This window comes from Odocoileus virginianus, chromosome 16 (assembly GCF_023699985.2).
Source record: "Odocoileus virginianus isolate 20LAN1187 ecotype Illinois chromosome 16, Ovbor_1.2, whole genome shotgun sequence".
NCBI lineage: Eukaryota > Metazoa > Chordata > Mammalia > Artiodactyla > Cervidae > Odocoileus > Odocoileus virginianus.
The window spans coordinates 30,195,243-30,217,471 of NC_069689.1; the positions used below are offsets into that span (position 1 = coordinate 30,195,243).

Here is a 22,229-nt window from a genome sequence, read left to right on the forward strand (position 1 = left end):
ATTAATGTGAGACCAAGTTTGGGCAAAGGAGCAATCTACAACAGCACTGCAGAAATATAGTACATGCGAAGGCTACATAAGAATTTTTAAATCTCTAGTAGTGACAGTTCAAAAAGTAAAAACAAGTGATATTAATGTTAATACTTTAACTCAATATATCTAAAATATTATAGTTTTAACATGTAATCTACATTTAAAAATTAATGAGCTATTTTATATTTCCTTTTCCCATGCTAGGTCTTTTTTTTCCCCTAAATAAAGGTGCCATGCTAGGTCTTAAAACTTGGCATGGATCTCTTAACCATCCACTCAGTATCAGATCTCAGTATGGACTAGCCACATTACAAGTCTCAATAACCACATGTGGCTAGTGGCTGTAACACTGCAATGGCACCTACCTTCCTATTCAATTTCACAAGTGTTAACATATGAGCAAAATTACAAACTACATGTGAAAGGTTTTTCAAGTGAGTCAAATGTTAAACTGTCCAACGCCATTGGATGTACTGCTCTATAAAGTTACAATATTTAAAGTAAAAAATAATCACCAATTTTATAATGGCAATCAGGGGAAAATTAAGGTACATATATGGACAGTCCCCAAACTAACAAGCAGGAGGCATTTTTAACGTTCATTTAAAAAAATAATACATTTCCAAGTCAGTTATTTGGAACTTGAAACCTCTATCTCTATATAATCAAACCATAATAGTAGTTAATATCCTAGACCAGAGGACATAGACCATATTTATAACTATGTGTAAATAAAGTCTTAACACACACATGCCCACTCATTTACTGCTTTTGCGCTGTAACACCAGACCTGAGTCGTTGCAACAAAGACCATATGACCCACAAAGCTCCAACTATTTGTTCTTAAGAGAAATTTGCTGAGCCCATGCTAGATGATACCATAAAAGTTACATAATCCATATTATACCTGATTTCAAGGAAAGCCATGTGGTAGAAAAGGGAGGAAAAGAAAATACATTTTGTTATCTTCTTCTCAGGCATAGAGCTACCCATAAGCAAACTTCTGAAATAAACAACAATCTTAGACATAAATCTACTGCCCTTCCTCTTAGACCCTTTCAGAATATTAATGTTGTCCTATATTCACCTCCATTCCCTATATCCCATGGCAGAATCACTCAGTTCTCTATGAACCTACTATTTGGAACTTATGTTTTATTGAATAATGATTTTATTATAAATTTATCTTCTCTTCCTCCTGCATCCTAGAACTGCAGTACTGAATTTTCATATTCTATCACATTAAAATCTGTTATCCTATCTTGGACTCTGAATCGATCTTATACTGGTGCATGCTTCTGTAACATTATACACTAGTCATTTAGAAAATATTGGTTTATTGAGTTAGGCAGATCTCCCATTGTTGGCACATATCACTACACAACATTGAAAATTTTATTTATTAATATCCATACTGATCTCACCAGACGACTTAAGAATTAGGACACTGTCAAACTCATTGGGGGGATTCAAGCTTCTGGTTTTCACTTGAAAGCTAGAATTTTATCATTGGCTACAATACTGTTGTTTGCTTAAAGTGACAGGCCAACTTTATTTACTTCAGAGAAAATGTCTGCCAAAGGTTCAAGGCCAAATAAGCACAGATTAACTGTCTGTTGCTTTCCTCAAGACAACCATCAAATTTTGCTACACAGCAATACGGCTTTCTGCGTACTTTCCAGTTCATCACACAAAATCCTATAAACACATATATATTTAAGGGTCAAGATTTAATACCACTAATAATTTCCATCAAGGACACGTTTGAAAAAAAAACATTTTTTTTCACTGCAAGTGTCTGGGAGTAAAGGGTACAATGACTACTAGTATAGTTTAGTTTATCACTGCCTTGTTTAAGCTAGGGAGTTTTACCCAATGGTTTGGCCTGCCATTGCTTTTGCACTGATATTTGCAGAGTAAATACAACACAGTAAGAGGGCAAAAAAAGGCAAATGATGTCTTAGTGTTATTATGAAACAGTTTTGACCTTGCTTTGTACACCACTGCCCCAGACCATGAGCTTCTGAGTATAAGGCCCAGTACTTTTCATCTCTGTTATCAGCAGTATATGGCATACAGCCTGGAATAATGTAGGCACTCAGTAAAGGCATCTTAACAAAGCACTTGATGTTCCAGAATTCCCTAAAGATGCCAACCCCTAAAAATAAAAATGTTCACTCACTCTGTGCTGACTTCAGGTGTATGAAGAGAAAGCTGGAAATATCGTGAGGAGGAGTCCACAAAAGGAGTTTGGAGATCAGACCTGTGTCTACCACTAACTGTCTCACTTTTCTCAACCGCAAACTGAGAAGACAGACTGGCTAAATTTCCTGATCTGTTAGGTTCTGAATTTCTTTTCCAATTGATTAGTCTATAGGACCAAAGTGAAATGTCACAACCATCTGAGATACTAGATCTTCTCCAAGTGCCAATCAGTTCTTTTGGAACTAAAGGAGTAAATGAAACTATTCACACAATATAGGGGAAAAATACCTGGAGACCACGAGCAGGTACCTGTTGCTCCTTAAAAAAAACTTTTTTTAGTTCCTTTCTTTTCTGCCCCTACCATTAGACTCAAACATATTTTCTAATGCTCTAAGACTCTCATCATAATTTTCACAACAGCAGCAATATCAGTTCTAAGGTGGGACAGGGAAATAGAGTATAACTTGTAAAATAAAATTTCACTGATTCAAAATTGCTTAAAATCTAGGCAAGTGTAGGATATTCAATCTTTTAGACACAATAAAAGTGTAGAAAAGAACTCTTTCCAAGAGTGACTTTCTGCACAAAAATAGGCAAAACTTGATATTAAAAGAGAATAAACTCAAAGAGGCTCTTCCATCAATTAATATATAGTGAAGCTGTACTTTCTACAACTTGCTTTAGCATTTTTTTGTAGGAGTAAAATACCAACCTTCACATTTGTACTCAGAATTTTAGTCTACAATTAAAAAAAGTCTACAGTTTTGTATTCAGAAAATATTCTATTAATATTTTTAATACAAATATTCCATAAAAACAATAAAAAGTATTCTGAAATACATTCCTGTTTGCCGTGCTAATGCAGTGAGTGTATAGGAAATCATAGCACAAGCTAGATATACTTTTACCTTCACAAGTTCTTTAAATACAGCATGCTGAATCATTTTTCTTTTGTTAAGACCAGATGCCATCTCTTCAAGATCAATAGCAGACCTTCATAATGATGGTTTTTGAGGATAAAAAGGGGGAAAAGTCAGTTAAGACAGTTAAAAAAATTACCTTTTGCCCCAAAGAATGTAAGACTATCCAATCATTTATATTAATATTTTTCTAATTAACATGCATACAATTACTACAGAGTCATAAGTTCATACCACAAAGAATTTACCATGCAATATTAGATATATGACTTTGGTTAAGTTTTTCAAGGCTTAATTTTTGGAAAGTCCAAATATTAATTTGTCCTCACATTACTGTGAAGTATTAATTTTATTTTTCTTGCAGCATACAGAATTTATACATGTTTACACCAAGCAGAAAATAAGATTACTTCTTGCAGTTCTAAATGCTTAAATGTCCTATATATAATACCCAGTCTGACAATACAAAAAGGAGGGGGGATGGCCTGAGCGTGAGGAGGGCTAGGACTGAAACAGCTAACTGAAGTGCCCTCCATTGTTCTATGTGCTCCGCCCCAGTCAGCGCTTTTCCCGATTAACACAATAACTAAGGCCACACACACTACTCCTTTATCGAATATGGACAGAGAAACCAAAAGGGGATAAAAAAGAATACCACTCTCCAATAGTGAAGGAGGTTGATTAATGTCATCTTTAGTCTGAAGAGGATTAAAACGGCACCACTTTTCTTTAAGGACTCTGAATTGCTAACAGGCTTTTCTGTTAAAATACTATACAGTATATGAGTGAATCCATTCAGATAAAGGAGTAGTAGAATGGAAAGAACTCCATAATTAAATGAAAGCCACATGTAGTTTATTCTTTGAACCATTATTATGGAGACACACTATAAAAGAAGTCTTCCAACATATGAGTTCCATTCTTTCCCAGTGCTATACAGCAGAAACGTTTCATAACACAGCAGACTTTTCTAGTTAGCTCCTCATCCCAGTAAACTAAATTTAGTTTTGCCTGTTTTTTACCTTTAATTTAATTAACTTACTTTACATTTTCTCTTAGTTGCTTCACTAGTTTAATATTAACATCTGCTTCCAATAATGCTGTGCATACTTCTTTTAGCATAGCATTTAACACCTGCAAATAAATTAAACTTTTAAACAATTCATTTCAACCATATAAAAACAATGACTGACCAGTCATCAACCATACAACCATGACTAATTAAAAACCATAGTATACAATTAGAGAGCGAAAAGGTTTTCAGTTAGCCCTTGAGAGAGATTTTATTAAATATCTAGTCATTTTGTCAAAATAAGACATTTCAGGGAATTCCCTGGTGGTCCAGTGATTGGGACTCTGCATTTCCACTGCAGGAAGCATGGGCTGGATCCAAGATAGGAGAACTAAGATCTCACAACTTTCAAAGCACCACTTAAAAAAAAAAAAAAAGACATTCCATTTCTTTTTATTCAACCAGGTATTAACCACCACAATTTTATCCCTCTATTAAAGTAATAATAGTAAAGACAATATACAAGTCAAAGAAAGTTACTATACAATACATGTTGCCATTGAAGTTTTCTATGCCACTGAATTCCTGTTGCTGATATGGAGCAACATCTTCTCAACTGGACTACCAGGGAGGAAAATGTGACAAAAGAAAATGACCCAGTCTGACCTACTAGCCTTTACTATCTCCACTCAGAACAGAGGAACAAAGTTGAAAAGAAAACCATCCTCCATTAATAACTCACTATCATCATATATTTGTTGAGCTGCAAGGCACTGTGGTTAAAAGATCACAAACTATAAAAAAGTCTTTAGAAAAGATGAGCCTTAGCCACTCATGGAAATAGCTGTTTACACATTAGAATGCAATACACTCCATGAGGGTAGGGATTTTAGCCTATTTTGTTCAATTTTGTTCCTGGTGGCAGCAAAAATGTTTGCAAAAATGTAGGCCCTCAAACACTTCTTGAATGAATTCTCATCTTCAACTTCTGTCATATGTCAGATAGCAGCTTATCAGATTTCTCTATCCCTCACTAAAGGGATTTGATAAAAATGGAACTGATCTTTCATTAGAGGGATTTCTCCTTGTTAATTCCCTAGTAGCACAGTATCAAGAATAGAGAAGCTGCCAATTTAAGCAACAGCTGTTATTTTACTTCCCACCAACCTAATCTCCTTGGTTTCTTTTCTTTTTCTACTATAAACATAAATAGCATAAGGGTTATACAACAGGGAAAACTATTTGAAAAGCTGTCATTTTATTTATTCTGAATTCCAAAGACTAAACAGTGGTTTAAATTATGATTACTTAATATTAATTATTATGGAATTAGAAACAGGATTTTAATCCTGGTTCTTCCAATAAATATGTGAAACTGACTTCCTATTGCTGTTAAGAGAGAGGCTGGACTAGCTGAGCTCAAAGATGGTCCCCAAATTATTTAATTCCACTAGCTTATTAAAGTATTGATATCAAATTTTATATTAGAATTTTCTTTAAACCTCCAAGTTAGAAAATACTTTCTATCTATTATTTCATTTGATCTTTAAAACCATCCTGAAAGGTAAATGCTGTTTTCTCATTTTAAACATTAAGAAATTCTGAATTTGACTTGCTCAAATTTCTATGACTTGTTTAGCAGGACACTAAACAAGGTCTTCTAAAACCAAAATCAGTACTTTACCACTGGTACCACAAAATGTAAAATATACTTGTGGACTATAATCATCTTCTTTCAGTTGACAAACTATTAATATACAATGTGGGGGGGGGCAGGGAATGGGGGCAAGAAATACCTTGTACTTAAAAGCAGGAGGAAAAGTATTTCAGATATCATATTCAGGAGTCAGCTTACAAAACCTCCAAAAAACTAAAAGAGGATTTCAGAGAAAATGAATCAAAGTAGCCAAATGGTAATATTAGCCTTATATAAGAATGTCAAATAAAAGTCAAGGAGAAAGACCAGACATATGCATGTCTAATCAAGAAGGAAGAAGGAGGACACTAAAGTTATAGGCTTATATCAAGAGAAAGCAAAAGCATATTTCCAGACCGAAGCCATTTCTGAAATATAAAACGTATGTCATTATTACATACAAGTTAAGGTGGGGTTTTCTTTGGTAATTCATTATAGAAAGTTGAAATTAACATAGTCAATTTCTCATAAAACACACTACTATACCCATTTACGGATTTTATCTAGAAGTAACTATATAGAGATTATTAATCATCCATCTGCAATGCTAGTGATGATGTGCAATCACATGTATTTTTACATACCTCTTCATTGATAATGGTGGCATTGCTCAATGAGCGCAATGCTGATGTTATCTTTCTTCCAAGGTCTGCTAGTACCATCTTGAAAGCTTTAAGATGTGATTACAAGAAAATCTAGGAAGGAAAAGAACTAAATAAAAACATCTGAAAACAATCAGTATCAGTTCCCATAAATGAAAACTTATAAAGAAGAGTAAGTTCAAATTAAAGTAGTTGAGTGTTTAAAATACAGTTAACTTCAAATTCTACAGCCTCAACCTACATCTTCAATACTGTCAGGTCCCAAAGCTAAAGGTACCACTTGGTTACAATGCCTTATATTTGAATACCTAACTGGAATATTCTAGATGAATCCATAAATTTGATATATCTGACAATAAGCTTTGAAGAAATGATGACATTTCAAATTAAATCTGTTCTCATTTTGGACATACTTGTCAATATGAACAACTAATGTGCTATGTACATTCTTAAATGAAAAAAAAAAAAAGGTGAGAAAGAAAAAGAAAAAGGTGAAATCTCCACCCAGGAAATATTTTCTAATTAAAGGATACATTCTGATTCATGCTCTAAGCAAAAATAAATCTTTAAAATTAGTCAATCACTTAACCTTTCATAGATTACATTGTCTCGTTCATTTTCCTAACAATTAAGGAAAGAGGTATATATTAATAAGTTGTTCTTGATTCTCCAACTCTAAAACAAGATAACCTTCAAGGCCCCTTCTAGCCCTTAAAATGTTATGATTTCATAAAATACAGAGATGTACCTATTACACGTAAATCAGGATGCACAAAGTCATGGATGGTAAGCAAGTAAATATGACTTGCAGTTCCTGCCCTCAAGTTGTTTACTAGCTGGCAAGACAAGGCACATGAATGAGCAGCAAAATAAAGTAAATCTAAAAATTCCTCTGCCTGACTGCCTAGGCTTCTTTTGGCCTTCAGAATCAAATTGAAACATCAGCTTTTTCTGGGTCTCAAGCCTGCCAGATTGCAGACTGGAAATATGCCGTCTGCTTAGCTTTCCTGGGTCTCCAGCTCGCCAACTCAGCCTGGGGATGTCAGGACTCATCAGCCTCCACGATCGTATGAGCCAATTACATATAGTATATAAAAAGAGTTTCGTGTATGTGTATGCGCATGCACATGCATATGTATGTATACACACATCCTGTCAGTTCTGTTCTGTGGAGAACCTTGACTAATACCAGTTAAGTAATAGTTCAAAGCTAGCAATAAAAGCTTATGGTCAAAAAAAAAAAAACAAAGCTTATGCTTAACTGCCAATAATTGTAAAAATTATATATATATATAAAAATAAGCTCAAGTGGACAGAACAGGCTTTACTGAGAAGGCTGTCATGAATTTGATCCTGACACAGGGAAGAAGTCAGACAGGTGGAAAGAGGACAAAGGGGAGCTTGAAGAAGGTGAAATGGCACAGCAGAAATGGAGACGTGGAAAAGCCTGGGACACGCTCATACCTTATGTATGCACTGTACTCAAAGATTACTGAGCACTATTTGGAAGACAGTAAAAAAACATTCCAGTCAGGACAGAAGGCTATATAAAGTGAAAGTGAAGTCGCTCAGTCGTATCCGACTCTTTGCGACCCCATGGACTATAATCCACCAGGCTCCTCCATCCACGGGATTTTCCAGCACTGGATTTTTCCAGTGCTGGAGTGGATTGCCATTTCCTTCTCCAGGAGATCTTCCCAACCCAGGGACTGAACCCGGGTGTCCCACATTGTAGGCAGGCGCTTTCCCGTCTGAGCCACCAGGGAAGTCCCTACACAGTTAGAAGGAAAGACAGGGTGTAAAGGGCTCTGAAAACCAGGCATCAACTGTCCAACATAAGCAATACTGGCAGGAAAGTTCATTGTTGAAAACAGCTGTTTTGGTAACTATTCCAAGCTAACTGGTCTAATTTAGTAAACCAAAGATTATCTAGACTAGATCCTATCTAAAGACTAAACAGCTGACTCGTTCAACATAGAGAAAGTGGAAAGATGAGGGGAGTCAAAGGAAGCAGGCAGGGAAAAGGCACTCAAGGACCTGTCACTGGCAAAGAGAAATTCCAAGCTGAGCTCTACATTAAACATCACACTTCTGTTCAGGTAAAATCTGATAATTTAGAAACTAAAAACTTATTACCAATACCTGATGGAACTGAAAAAATACCATGTTATACCAAAAATACTTACTTTTTTAAAACAATTACATGGTTACTTAAGCAAGAAAAGCAGCCACTTTGTAGAAAGTATCCAGAACTTTTAACTTCTTATCCCAAATCATTATACTAAATTATTATTGTTTAAGTTAGTATTCTTCAGGTAAGAGATAGGATTCAGGGGTTTCAGCTTATATCCTTTACCACAGCACTACCAGGGGTAATATAATCCTAATTATGACACCACAATTAGCTTTTTTAGAGATCATATCATAAACAGATCATCCTTCATTTTACTTATTTTTTCATCCTCCATTTTAAACAGCTACACTGGTTAACTCTTATCTTCCCATGTTGACTGGCTCTTTTAAATGGAAAAAAAAATTTCTGTGAAGTTTCCCAACACAGTTTTCCTTATGTAAATTACTTATTGGTAGCATATTTTTTAAATATATTTGCCTGATTACAAAAAGCTACACTTCAGTAGGGGAAAAATCTCTTATAATACCTTTTATTTATAAAGTGTTTCCTCCACAATATCCAAAGATGTGTTTCTGAAAACTGTGGTATTAAAATTCTGTTCAAGACTTGTGGACTCTGTGGGAGAAGGCGAGGGTGGGATGTTTCAAGAGAACAGCATCAAAACATGTATATTATCTAGGGTGAAACAGATCACCAGCCCAGGTTGGATGCATGAGACAAGTGCTCGGGGCTGGTGCACTGGGAAGACCCAGAGGGATCGGGTGGAGAGGGAGGAGGGAGGGGGGATCGGGATGGGGAATACATGTAAATCCATGGCTGATTCATGTCAATGTATGGCAAAAACCACTACAATATTGTAAAGTAATTAGCCTCCAACTAATAAAAATAAATGGAAAAAAAAATAAAATAAAATTCTGTTCAAAACCTCAATGACATTTCACGCAGAGGTTCTCAGAATGGACTGTAAGGCACTTACACACACACACACACACACACACACACAATTTTGTTCCCTGCTGTCGATGCTGTGTTTCCACCTCAGGGCCTTAGCACTAGCTGGCATGCTCATTCTCTGGTTAACAATACAGTTCCCTCCCTCATCTCCCTCATGTTGTTGTCCAGATGCAATTTCTCAATGAGGCTCTCCCCTACCACTTGTTTAAAATTGCAAACTCCCTTCTCTTTATTTTCTCTCATTGTTTTGTTACCAACATGATCTACTGACAGCTGACCCTTTAGCAAAGGGAGGTTAGTGGCACTGGCCTATTCCCCATCCTAGTAGAAAATCCAGGCACTGCCATCTCTGCCTCAAAATCAAAGAAACTGACAAATGACTTACCCAAAGAGAGGCAGGAAGTTGAAACAGCTTGGAGGTAACTGTCTCAGATCCTAGTTCTTATGATTCCACATACTGTGGTCTCTAACTGAACAAACTTTTCCACACACTTAGTTAATTTAAAGGTCTATAAAATGAAAATACAGGTACTGGGTTGCCCAAAAAGTTTGTTTGTTTGTTTTCCGTAAGACATAGCAGAAAAACCCAAACAAACTTTTTGGCCAAACAATACTATATTTATTGAAAAAAATCCACACAAAAGTCGACGCACACAACTCATACCATGGTCATCAAGGATCAACTACACATTATTGCAGTCTATCTCCCTCAACTAAAATGTAAGGTGCATGAGGGCAGAGATGTTTCCCTCTTTTGCTCTCTCCTGTGAGCTCATTGCTTTATTTACCACTGCTTTATTTACCCTCAGTCTTAAGTCTTTACTAAAAATGAACTTTATGGATGAATGATGTATTTAAGATCTTAGTTAAAAAACAAAACTAGGGAGCCAAAGTCACAAACGGCCTTAAAAATCTCTCTCAAAGACCACATAAATTAACCGATGAAAATAACATGACAATCAAGAAAATCAATAATCTAGATAATTGATATTATACAATTAGTTTTCATTTGCCTTATTATAACTTTTCAGAAGTTCCAACAAGACTCTTAAAAACTAACTTCACTTTGTTCCAATATGCACACTAGAATACATGTATCTTTTACTGTTAACGGCTAACCCTGTATCTCAAATTGGAATAATTTACAATTCAAACATGCACTCAAAATTCTCTGGGCTAACTAAAAAGATTTAGAGAATTAAAAATGTGTATACATGTACTAGTTTCACAAAAGAAGAATCTCTACTTAGATGGGGCTGTTGGCAAGGTAAGGGATTACAGTACAGTAGTTCATACGGTTTAACATCTATTATTTCATTCCACCCTCACAACAATTTTACCATTTAAGCAGGTGAAAGAATGGAACAGCCATTCCCTACCCAATAAAAAGCATAATGATGTCCTATAGTCCCTTGGGTATACAGCCTTAGGTCTGAGAATATGAATGATGCTTTAGACAACTGAGTTGAAGATCCTTGCTGGCAAACTCCTGGAACAAATTTTGCTGCCATAATACAAAAGAGGAAATCATATTTTGAAAGCAAAGATGTGCATTCCTCTTCATGAAGAGTAATAACTGCAATATCCAGAAAGAACTGATAAGTCCACTGCAATCAGGATGCACAAGGACTGATCTTGGCCCATCACACTTTCTTCTAACATGAATCTAAGAGTTGGACAGTGAGGCAATGGAAACAGGCTCGAGTTTGGGGTGCCCTAGGTAAGGCAGGCACAGGGCCAAGTATCATACTTACCTGCTACAGTGTGAAGTACTGGAAAGAGCATGGGCTTTGGAGTCTGACAGACTTGGATTCAAATCCCAGCTCTGTTACATACTGGCTGGGTTACTTTGGGCAAGTTACTTAATCTCTCTGAGCCTCACATTCCTCACCTGCAAAATGGAGATAATACCATTATCAAGGTAGTTACCCTGAAAGGCTGTTGTGAGGATTAAATGAAACAGTACGTATAAAACTGCCTGCAAATGCACAGTATACTATTATTCTCCTTCCTTTCTTGATGATGTCAGTTGGCTTTCCCTATAATGCTGAGGTGTGAATAAACTGGAAATTTTCTGAACACTACTAAAGTGTCTATCCCACTACCCAGGAATCACTCCCCCAGAATCTTTTAACATTTAGTGCCAATTTCATGTACTTGGTTATTATTCAACAGAAGGTGGAATGCTCAAGCAGCCATTTTTCTCTGCATAAACAATTAAAAATAGTCCTGCCAGAACCCTGCCCAATCTGGGACTATATAAACAGACTCTAATGACTAGATATTCCAAATCTTATTATAATGAAAACACCTATTAAAAAATTCTTCCACCTACTAGGCTCCTCTGTCCATAAAATTCTACAGGCAAAAAAGTTCTTCTATGCCCTAGTAAATGACTAATTTATTGGATCAATATTTACACTAAAGAACTAAACATATAAATATACTATTATTAGTAAATATCTTTAGAGAAATGATTTCTACATTATATACTTTCCTGTAAAATAGTCAATAGCCCAAACCAGTGTATGCTTTCCTGATTATAATATTAAACACATAGATATATTTTATTTTTTTTTTAACACATATATATATTTTAAATTCTACATAGCATATGTATTTATAGTCTATAACCACAGAAAAGTAAACTATTTAACAAAGCAACCTATTGGTATTTTACTTGGTAAAATGATTATATCTGAATAACTAATACAACTTAATGCCTTTCAAATTTAGGAATATTTTTCATTCTGAATATACTCAGTCCTCTAAAGAAGTAATTAATTTTTAAGTTTTGTGATTACAAGAGGATACATGTTCATTAAATTCAAACATTACAGAAACATTAAAGGTAGAAATACAGTTCTTCTAACCCTCTTTTTGTCCTTTGATAACCACCAACAATAATTTGGCATATACTCCTATAGACTTTTTAATGCATTATAATTTAGGCAAGTTTTCACAAGAATTATGGTTTGGGAAGGAGTGAAGAGGAAAGCAGAAATGAGGGAAAATCTTTTGTAAATATGTTTGCTAATGCTAAAAATATGCTTAAAGGTAAAAGCCAGATTACAAAACTGCACATAAAGTATTTTGTTTAAAGAAATATCCAAAAAATGTATTACCCAGGAGGGAAATGTAAATCAAAGGCACAATCAAATACCACTTGACTCACATTGAGATAACTGTAATAACAAGTTTTGGTGAGAATGCGCAGAAATTGGAACTCTCATACACTGCTAGTGGGAACGTAAAATGGTACAGTTATTTAGAAAACAGTTTGGCAATTCCTCAAGATTTTAAATGCGGAAAGTTACTGTATGACCCAGCAATTCCACTCCTGGGCACATCCGAGAAAAAGGAAGACACACATCCACACAAAGAATTATACTTAAATGGTCCCTAGAAGCATAATTTACACTAGCCAAAAAGTGAAGGGAATAAAAAAGCCAAATATCCCTCAACTGATGAGTGGATAAATACAATGTGACATACCCACCAAATGGAATACTATTTGATAATCAAAAGAGATGAAGTACTGATACACACCACATCATGGATGAATCTTGAAAGCGTGTGCCAAATGAAAGAAACCAGTGACAAAAGAATATATGATTCTACTTATATAAAATGTCCAGAACAGAAAAATCTATAAAGAAATAAAGTGGATTAATAGTTGTGCAGGGTTTGGGAATTAGGGGGAAATAAGAAGTATTAGTGGGCATGGGGTTTCTCTGCACAGTGATGAAGAAGTTCTAAAACTGATGGTGGTGATGGTTGTGCATGCTCAGCTGCGTCCGACTCTCTGCGACCCCGTGCCCTGCAGCCCGCCAGGCTCCTCTGTCCATGGGATTCTCCAGGCAAGAATACTGGAGTGGGGTGCCATGGCCTCCTCCAGGGTTTCTCCCCGACCCAGCGATCGAACCCGCATCTTAAGTCTCCTGCATTGGCAAGTGGTTTCGTTACCACTAGTGCCACCTGGGAAGCCCTGGATGGTTGCACAACTGTGCAAATACACTAAAGACCACTGAACTGTACCCTTTAGGTGAGCTGTATGGGATGTTAACTTTACTGTAGTAAAGCTGCTAGAAAATAATAACATTTGCCATCACCAGATGGTGAATAGTAATTTAAATTTTCTAATACATTCTTGTAATTTTCAAATTGTTGGTAACGACTATGAGTATTATTTTTTGTTAAGGGGAAAGTTATTTTTCAAAGTGTTCTCTGTGAGAATTAGAATGATGTTATTCTAGAAGTTGAGACAGAATTGCCCCTTGTATTCAGTCAGTCACTCATTAAACACCTACTATGTGCTCCAGGAATTGTTCCAGCATGAGCAAAGTTCTAACTTCAAATCAACAAATTACATCAAGTTAACACAGACACGACTTCTCTGTAACTTCAGAAAATGAATTAGGTATCATGCCACCACTGACTTCTCTGTTTTATTTTTGCACCAATCAATATCAGGAAATATTCTCTTCAATACAATGATTCTGTTTTCAAATTTTAAAACAACTTTAAAACTCATTTTAACATTAAAGATAAAACCACTGCAACACTTCATGGCTTAATAGCAGAAAAGGTATACCAAAAATTCAATTAGCAACAATGGCTACTAATTCAAAAACACTGGGAATCAATTCTTTAAGATACTTTCTGGCTATCAAGTCAATCATAAAAAGAATCTTTATGTAAACTGGTACCAAGAGGAAAATTAAAGTCAAAAGAACTCCTCGGAAATGGCTTGCCTTGAAGCTAAAAAGAACACAGCCTGAAAATATGGATGAGGAGGGATGAGGCATATGCTCAAGTAATGGGCAATTTCAATGGCATTCAGCTAACACCTGTCAGCTAAAAATGAAGTATTCAATCAGAACCTCCAGGGATGGTAACATCAGAAGATTATCGGGGAAGTGGCCTCATCTAAATTCTTGATTAGGAGAGCCAAACAAGGCACCTATGTTTTGAAACACTTCGCTGGCTATACTGATGTGCAGCCAGGGTTAATAATCACTGCATGAAGCAACACTCATCAAGGGAAACAAGAGAATGAAAAATCTGTTCTATAATTTAAAAATTAGAGACAATGTAACAAAGGCATTGAAGGGAGAAAAACTGGAGAGTAGGGAGACTACATACACAAAACATACTCCAAAAGTCTATTCAAGAGATGTGAGCTTGAACTAAGGAAGCACACAAAACAGACGGACAGGGCTCAAGTTAAGGGTTAGTCATAAAGCAGAATCGATAGGACCTAATGATCAAACGGTTACGGAGAATGAAGGAGAAACAGAGGCAAAAATGATTTTGAGGGCTCTAGTCTGAATAACCAGGTGGTTAGTGATGCCATTAATCAATGAATGGAACACAAAGGAGAAGTGATTTGAAAGTTAAAGAGTTAATAGAGGCAAGATTCAAGGGGCTTTAAAGGTTACTTACAATATTCTACTACTAGGTTGGACAATTGGTGTTCATTTTATTATTCTTTTAAGAATTGAACGAATACCACAAAATTCAACTAGAAACCCAGGGTCAAAACTCATAGATAAACTAGCAAAATGTGTGTGTGTAGGACATATGTAATAAAAAGGGGAACGAAATGAAGGTGGAGAGAGTGAACTTGGTTTTAGACCTATTGAATTTACAGAAACTAAAATACTATTTCATGAAACAGGGGCTAGAGAAAAAGATGTGGAAATGGGTTGGCATACAACGATAATACCATGGAAGTAGGTGAGAACTCTCAGGGAAAGTTTATGGGATAGGGCAACGGTGAATCCCCAACTAAAAGGAGTCCATTGAGACTTTGAGAATAATCAAAAGGAGAGAAGCTTTTACCAATTCCCTTTCCAAAGGCATACAGAAGAAAATCAATTGGAAAAAAAAAATTAAAGCTACCATTTATGGTTATCTTACTGTACTCCAGTGGCAGGTCCAGAATTTCCAGATAGGTGGAGTTACAGGAGTCATCAATCTCTTTGAAGGAGGGCTTGAAGATGCTTTTGCACAGGACTTTATATTTGGTTAGAAAATACTAACTGACCAGATCAAAAAATCAAGGGAAAGAAGTTTGAAGGATATAGTTCGCCTCCCCTTTGGCACCACCACTACTGTATTCTAGGCACCGTACCAAACATGTTACCTAATCTTCCATTCACAAGCTAAGGTAGATGAGGAAACTGAGGCTAGACTAGAATATCAACTTGCTCAAGGTTACAAATCTTTTAAGGAGCAGAGCACATCATCTTTGTTCCCATAGCTCTCATTGCTCTTTACACCTTACTAGAATTTCTCATTACTCATCTTGATTATAATGTGTATTTATGTGTCTCTGTATCACTGTACTGTTAGCTCCTCCATGCCAAGGTTCAAGTCATTCATTTCTGCATCCTTATAGCTAAGAAAGAGTAAATATTTTGTTGAATGAAGCATATGAAAGAACTATGTGAGAACGGCATCAATAACGCCAACAGGGGAGAAAGAGTTTAAAGAAATAGCTAGTAGCACCAGATGCTACAGACAGAGCCATCAGTGTATCTTAGGTCGTCAATGGCACTGAACTGATATCCCTTAATCATTTCTGAAAGCCTCCTACAGACGGGACACTGTGTTAATTAGACACAAGTTAACGTGGAAAAATAAAATCTGGTACAAGTCAACAGATTTTCGGAGTAGCAGCCACATCTAAATTCTTGATCAGGACAGCGAAACAGAGTCAGGCCTGCAATCGCTTATATTTAATTTGGCACTGGCAAACCTGAAGACAATTTTAATAAAGGGTCACAGCGCATCTTTTAACGAAACTTCTGGTGAGGGACAAGAGATGAAAATGGGCCAGCGCACCTCTGTCTCGATGACGACGGCTGGTGGCCAAAGCAGCCGAGTCCCTCCGGAGTGTCTACCCCGCTGAGCAGGACTGTGGCTGCCCCCAGCTGCTAGTCGGTAGTCTGGGGCGGGAAAAAGCAGACACTTACCGCAAAAGGCACCGCTACCGCCGTGGCCCAAAGGGGCCGGGGAGACCTTCGCGAAGCCCCACGCCAGGGGAGGAAACCAGGGAACGCGGGGATCAAACAGACAGGTGCGACCCCACAGCCCGACTTCCCAAACTGGATAAACTAGGGTCCCAGCGCCCAGCACCGCAACGCCAACTCCCACCAGCTGGAAGACCGACGACTGCCACCGAACCTTCCGCCCAATGAGGAAACGTCACCACTCGGCGTAGTCCAGCCTTTCAAGAAGGGCATACACTTCCGCTTCCGGGGCACTCGCCGCGTCTCTTCAATGTGTTTACCGAGAGTGTATTGAGATGTTTCTTTGCCTTGACTGGCGTTTGACATTCGTTTCCTATCGCTTAATAACTGCGGCATTAAAGTTAGAATGAAGATAGGAGGCTTTCTAGGGATGCGATCTCAGGAAAGAAGTCCAGCCTCCAGGCGCCACTTTAAGAAAAATGACTTGGCTGAGCACCACCAGCTAAGAGGGGAATTATGAAAGGTGGGGGAGTAGGGCTCCTTGCTCTCGCAGGAGCACGTGAGAGGGGCAAGGAGGAGGCGGGGCCTAGGACTTTGGCAGCCGAGGGAGGCGGGTTCCACGCCGGGTCTAATCGGGTGTCTGAACCGGCCTCTGCCTGCGCGTGCGCAGTGCGAACCTTCCGCTGCTCCGCTTTCTTCTCCAACATGGAATTCCGCTCCGCGCGGCTCGCAATACTGCAACTACTCCGTACGGTGGCTCCGGCGGACCTCCCAGCGCTTCTGCAGTGGATGCGAACTACCCGTAAGCGATCAGAGCCAGAGTCAAACGGTTGGGGCAAGGATATGCTGTGGGCGCTGACCTTGGGGACCTAGGGTGAGGCCAGAAGCCTTCCATGGGGTAGCGGTGCTGGTCTCTGCTCTGCTACCGAGCCGGTTGACCCGGGCGCATCGCAAGCATTGGCAGAGTAAGAGTCCAGATTAAGACTGGGTGCAGAAAGACCCGGCTCTGGGTTTTGTGATTCCGCTACAGACTTAAGCAGCTAGAGCCGCCTTGTGTCTACCCTCTTTCCTAAAGGAAAAAATGGGAGGAATGGGTTAGCCCACCTCCCCATTACTCCCACAAATTTGGGACGACCAATAGGATACTACCTGAAAAAGCCCTTGGCAAGATAAGTTTTAGACTGTAAAAAACTGGAAGTTTTGTACCCTGTAGGCAAAATCACATGTAACTAATCTCAATGTGTGTGTGTTAATCGCTCAGTCGTGACTCTGAGACCCCATGGACTGTGTAGCCCACCAGGCTCCTCTGTGCATGGGATTCTCCAGGCAAGAATACTGGAGTAGGTTGCCGTTTCCTTCTCCAGGGGATCTTCCTGACCCAGGGATTGAACCCGCGTCTCCTGCTTTGCAGGCAGATTCCTTACCATCTGAGCTACAGGGAAGTCCCAGCTAATCTCAATAGTTCCTACCTTTAAAGGAGTTGTTCCAGGGTGGGGAGAGAGAGAAAGCCGGGAGGGGAAAACTTTGTTTTGAATAATATTAATAGTAATACTAAAAAGCACACTCTAGAATTGAAATGTGGTAATTAGGTCGAATTATTGAAGAATGGAGGTAGATCTATCTTGCAAAGTGAAGCCTGCTGAAAGCATAAAAAAATTCCTTGTTTGAGAACTCCTCCAAACTATGCTCTGCTTCTGTACTCCTAATCGTTGATTCCATGTTTATTTTCAGCCAGCCATGAAATATTCCTGTTTGCTGATGACTCCCAGTTTTAGACTTTCAGACATGAGGTTCTTCCTAGAACTTCTGTCTCTTTGTGATGTTAGAGTCAATAATCATTTGGGTGTTATCATTATTGTTATTACTATTACACATTTTGGAAGATCATTTTAGCCAAGATGCCAAAATAGAATTACTTTGGACATCTGCTAGTGAGATTTAGCCTGGAAAGTAGAGAAAACTAAAGAGGTAGCTTCATATTTCTACACACAGACAAGATTCAAGATTGTTGTTCAGTCACTCAGTCGTGTCTGACTCTTTGGGACCCCATGGACTGAAGCAGTCCAGGCTCCCCTGTCCTTCACTATCTCCCCGAGCTTGCTGAAACTCATGTCCATTGGTCAGTGATGCCATCCAACCATCTCATCGTCTGTCATCCCCTTCTCCTACTGCCTTCAGTTATTCCCAGCATCAGGGTCTTTTCTGATGAGTTGGATGTTCGCATCAGGTGGCGAAAGTATTGGAGCTTCAGTTTCAGCATCAGTCTTTCTAATGAATATTCAGGATTGATTTCCTTTAGGATTAACTGGTTTGATCTCCTTGCAGTCCAAGGGACTCTCAAGAGTTTTCCAACACCACAGCTCATCAATTCTTTGGCATTCAGTCTTCTTTATGAAGAAGATTCATGATGGGTATTTTTTAATACAGGATCTTTTATTCCAAAATCCCTTGAAAGTGAAAGTGAAGTCGCTTAGTCGTGTCCAACTCTTCGCAACCCTGTGGACTGTAGCCCACCAGGCTCCTCCATCCATGGGATTTTCCAGGCAAGAATACTGGAGTGGGTTGCCATTTCCTTCTCCAGGGTATCTTCCCGACCCAGGGATTGAACCCAGGTCTCCCTCATTGCAGGTAGACGCTTTAACCTCTGAGCCACCAGGGAAGCCCCAAAATCCCTTGGGTGCCTACAAAATTGCCATCTACTTCCTGGTCCTGGCAATTGCACAATTACTAAAATATCCTTGCCTTCAAGATTTTTCAGTTTTGTGATACCGTTTGTAATCTAAATCTCCAGTTTTAGAGGCATCAGTTGAAACTCCATTTTTCCGAAATCACTGAAAGCATGTTTTGGATGATGATTTGTAAACAAGAAGACCCAACACTATTGCCTAAAGACTCTGTTTCTACTTTTTCTAACACCATGTTCTGTCTTCCTCCCCCAGATCCTATAGTCAGAGTTGCTCAGGCAGTTTGTTAAACGATTTAGCAAACAAACTTAGTTTCTGAAGAATGTTTATTACATGAATATTTTAAGAAATAAGTGTCACTTATTCTTGCCTGGAGAATCCCATGAACAGAGGAGCCTGGCATGCTGTTGTCTCGAGTCACAAAGAGTTGGACACAACTGAGCAACTATACTTTTTTTTTCTTTATCTTAAAACAGAGGAGTATGTTTTAATATAAATCTTAAAAAGTAGTGTAATTTATTGGTAAACCTTTTTTAGGTGGTAATAAAATATACATAATATAAAATGTACCATTTTAAGTGTACAGTTCAATGATATGAAATACATTTACATTGTGTAACCATCATCACAATTGCCTCCAGAACTGAAAGTCATCGTGTACTTTTTAAATTAAATACAGCACAAAAGATTCTTCCAATCAATAATTTTTCATTTTGCTAATTCCCTTCTTCCAGAAAAAAAAATTATTACATAATATCTTACTTGTATGACATTTGCTTAGACCTTTGTTAATTATAACTCTCCTTGAATTTTTATACCGTTTAGTGGAATAGCAAGAGTTAATGTAGGCATTATGATTTTGGTTTTGAGCTTCACAGACTTTATTGAAAGTAAAAAAACTACATATTGCTAACAAGTAAAATCACAATAATTTTTTTTTTCACAATAATTTTAAATACACAAAGAAGAATGTTGTTGATCTCTGAAGGAATAGTGGAATTATCATCCCTAGACCTGGGGTCACTTGGAATCAAGCTGATAGAACCAGAAGCTTGGACCAGACAGAGATAAGCACATGTGAATGTCTGATATAAACTGAAGATGTAGAAAAAATAAAGATAGAGCCTGTATTTACTTTAGTACAGCTTAGACCAATGGTCTAGAAACAAATGATCACTAGTATAAGAGGGATGAAACAAGGATGAGAGACAAAGCGCACAGAGACAACTCCCGCCTCAAACAGATGAATGAAGAGAGTAAAAAAATACAACAGGACCTCAGTGCATTGACTCTAATCTTATAGTAGAGGATCTGTTCTTTTCTACTTCTTTATATACATACTACTTCGTGTATGTATATAAAATGGACTCTTGACTTAGCTTTCAACATATAGGAGAGTAACTGCAGTCTATTAAGTGAAGGGAACTGAGAGCCAGAACTGTATGTGCGGTCCCCATTAGGCATATTAAAAATTGCATTTTGTTAACAGTTGTCTGTTACCAGACAAATGAGGATGTCAAACCAACAATGTGTAAAAGTTTCTATTGAGTCAAGTTATAAATACCTATATTACCATGTGTAAAATAGCTAGCTAGTGGGAAGTTACTCTAGCACCGGGGGGCTCAGCCCTGTGCTCTGTGATGACATAGAGGACTGGAATTCGGAGTGGGTGGGAGGGAGGATCAAAAGGGAGGGGATATTGTATACTTGACACTGCTTCATATTGCTGTATGGCAGAAACCAACGCAACATTGTAAGGCAGTTATCCTCCAATTAAAAATAAATTTTTAAAAAGTTACAAATTTTTAAAAAGTTAGAAAATTGAGTTATGCTATAAGAAAATTAATAAAATCCTCAAGGAAATATTTTAATATTTAAGGAAGATAATTGTAGATGACTAGAAGCTTCTCTGCTTCCTGTATTTTAAATACATCTTCACTGAACAGAATTGGACTTGCTGCTTAGCAGCAGCTACAAAGTTGTTAGAGGTTCTTTTTTTTTTTTTTTCATTTATTTATTTATATTAGTTGGAGGCTAATTACTTTACAATATTGTAGTGGTTTTTGCTGTACATTGATATGAATCAGCCATGGACTTACATGTGTTCCCCATCCTGAACCCCGCTCCCACCTCCCTTCCCATGTTAGAGGTTCTTTGAAATTCCTACTAAATCTAAAAAGCAAAGGTGGGGATCTAGTTACATTTGTCAAACAGCATACTATTCCAGTTCTATATTGTATTACCACTGAGGAAGTAGCCACATAACTTACAGATTTTCCAATCTTTATTAAAACATTATGAATTTGTGAAAGTTACCAAGTATATGAGGTAAATAGATTGTTTTTTCCAGAAACTACAAAGATACATTGGGCAAATGCATACCTCTTAAACAAAATTTTTCTGTCAAATAAGTAAAAATAATTGTACTTTTCATCACATTTATTGTGTATTAAAAATGGCCATGATATATAGAAAGAATAATACAAACAAGTGATTTATTCCAAAATGCACTGTTAGATTAACATTAGAAAATCAAGTAATGTAATTCACTATATTAACTAAAAAGAAAAACTGTATGATTATCTCAAGAGACATAGAAAAGCGTTTGATGACATCCAGCATCTCGTCCTGATAAACACTTACCAGACTAGGAATAGCAGGAAACATTCTCAACCTGATAAAGGGGATCTATGAAAAATCTACAGCTGACATCATAGTTAATGGTGAAAGACTGAATTCTTTCCCCTAAGAATAAAACAGGGATTTGTACTCATCACTTCTAGCCAGCATCTTAATAGACCTTCTGAAAATGTTAGTTGCTCAGTCGTTTCCGACTCTTTGCAAGCCCCTGGGCTATAGCTCACCAGGCTCCTCTGTCCATGGAATTCCCCAGGCAAGACTACTGGCGTGGATTGCCATTCCCTTCTCCAGGGGGTCTTCCCGAACCAGGGATCGAACCCCCGTCTCCTGCGTTGCAGGCAGATTCTTTACCATCTGAGCCACCAGGGAAGC

General features: G+C 37.6%; 2 protein-coding genes across 5 annotated transcripts in view; one reads left to right on the top strand and one right to left on the bottom strand.

Annotated features, from left to right (window-relative positions):
- Window positions 1–16,744, bottom strand: part of LOC110122916 (signal recognition particle subunit SRP54) — a 66,879-nt gene extending 50,135 nt beyond the window's left edge. Inside the window, exons 1-5 of one of the 4 annotated variants that reach the window (XM_020870556.2) lie at window positions 16,537–16,741; window positions 11,311–11,447; window positions 6,451–6,561; window positions 4,201–4,292; window positions 3,147–3,231 (exon numbers count right to left, since the gene is read on the bottom strand). In XM_020870556.2, the coding sequence (XP_020726215.1) occupies window positions 3,147–3,231; window positions 4,201–4,292; window positions 6,451–6,528 (255 nt within the window). In that variant the 5' untranslated portion in view covers window positions 6,529–6,561; window positions 11,311–11,447; window positions 16,537–16,741. Of the gene's footprint in view, window positions 1–3,146; window positions 3,232–4,200; window positions 4,293–6,450; window positions 6,562–8,654; window positions 8,796–11,310; window positions 11,448–16,536 lie in introns of those variants that run through there. The other 3 variants (XM_070478035.1, XM_020870555.2, XM_020870554.2) reach the window with 3 other exon arrangements.
- An 85-nt stretch (window positions 16,745–16,829) lies between these two features.
- LOC110122918 (uncharacterized) overlaps window positions 16,830–22,229 on the top strand; it is a 28,057-nt gene continuing 22,657 nt past the window's right edge. Inside the window, exon 1 of the mRNA XM_020870560.2 lies at window positions 16,830–17,335. Within this exon, the coding sequence (XP_020726219.2) occupies window positions 17,050–17,335 (286 nt within the window). The 5' untranslated portion in view covers window positions 16,830–17,049. The remainder of the gene's footprint in view (window positions 17,336–22,229) is intronic.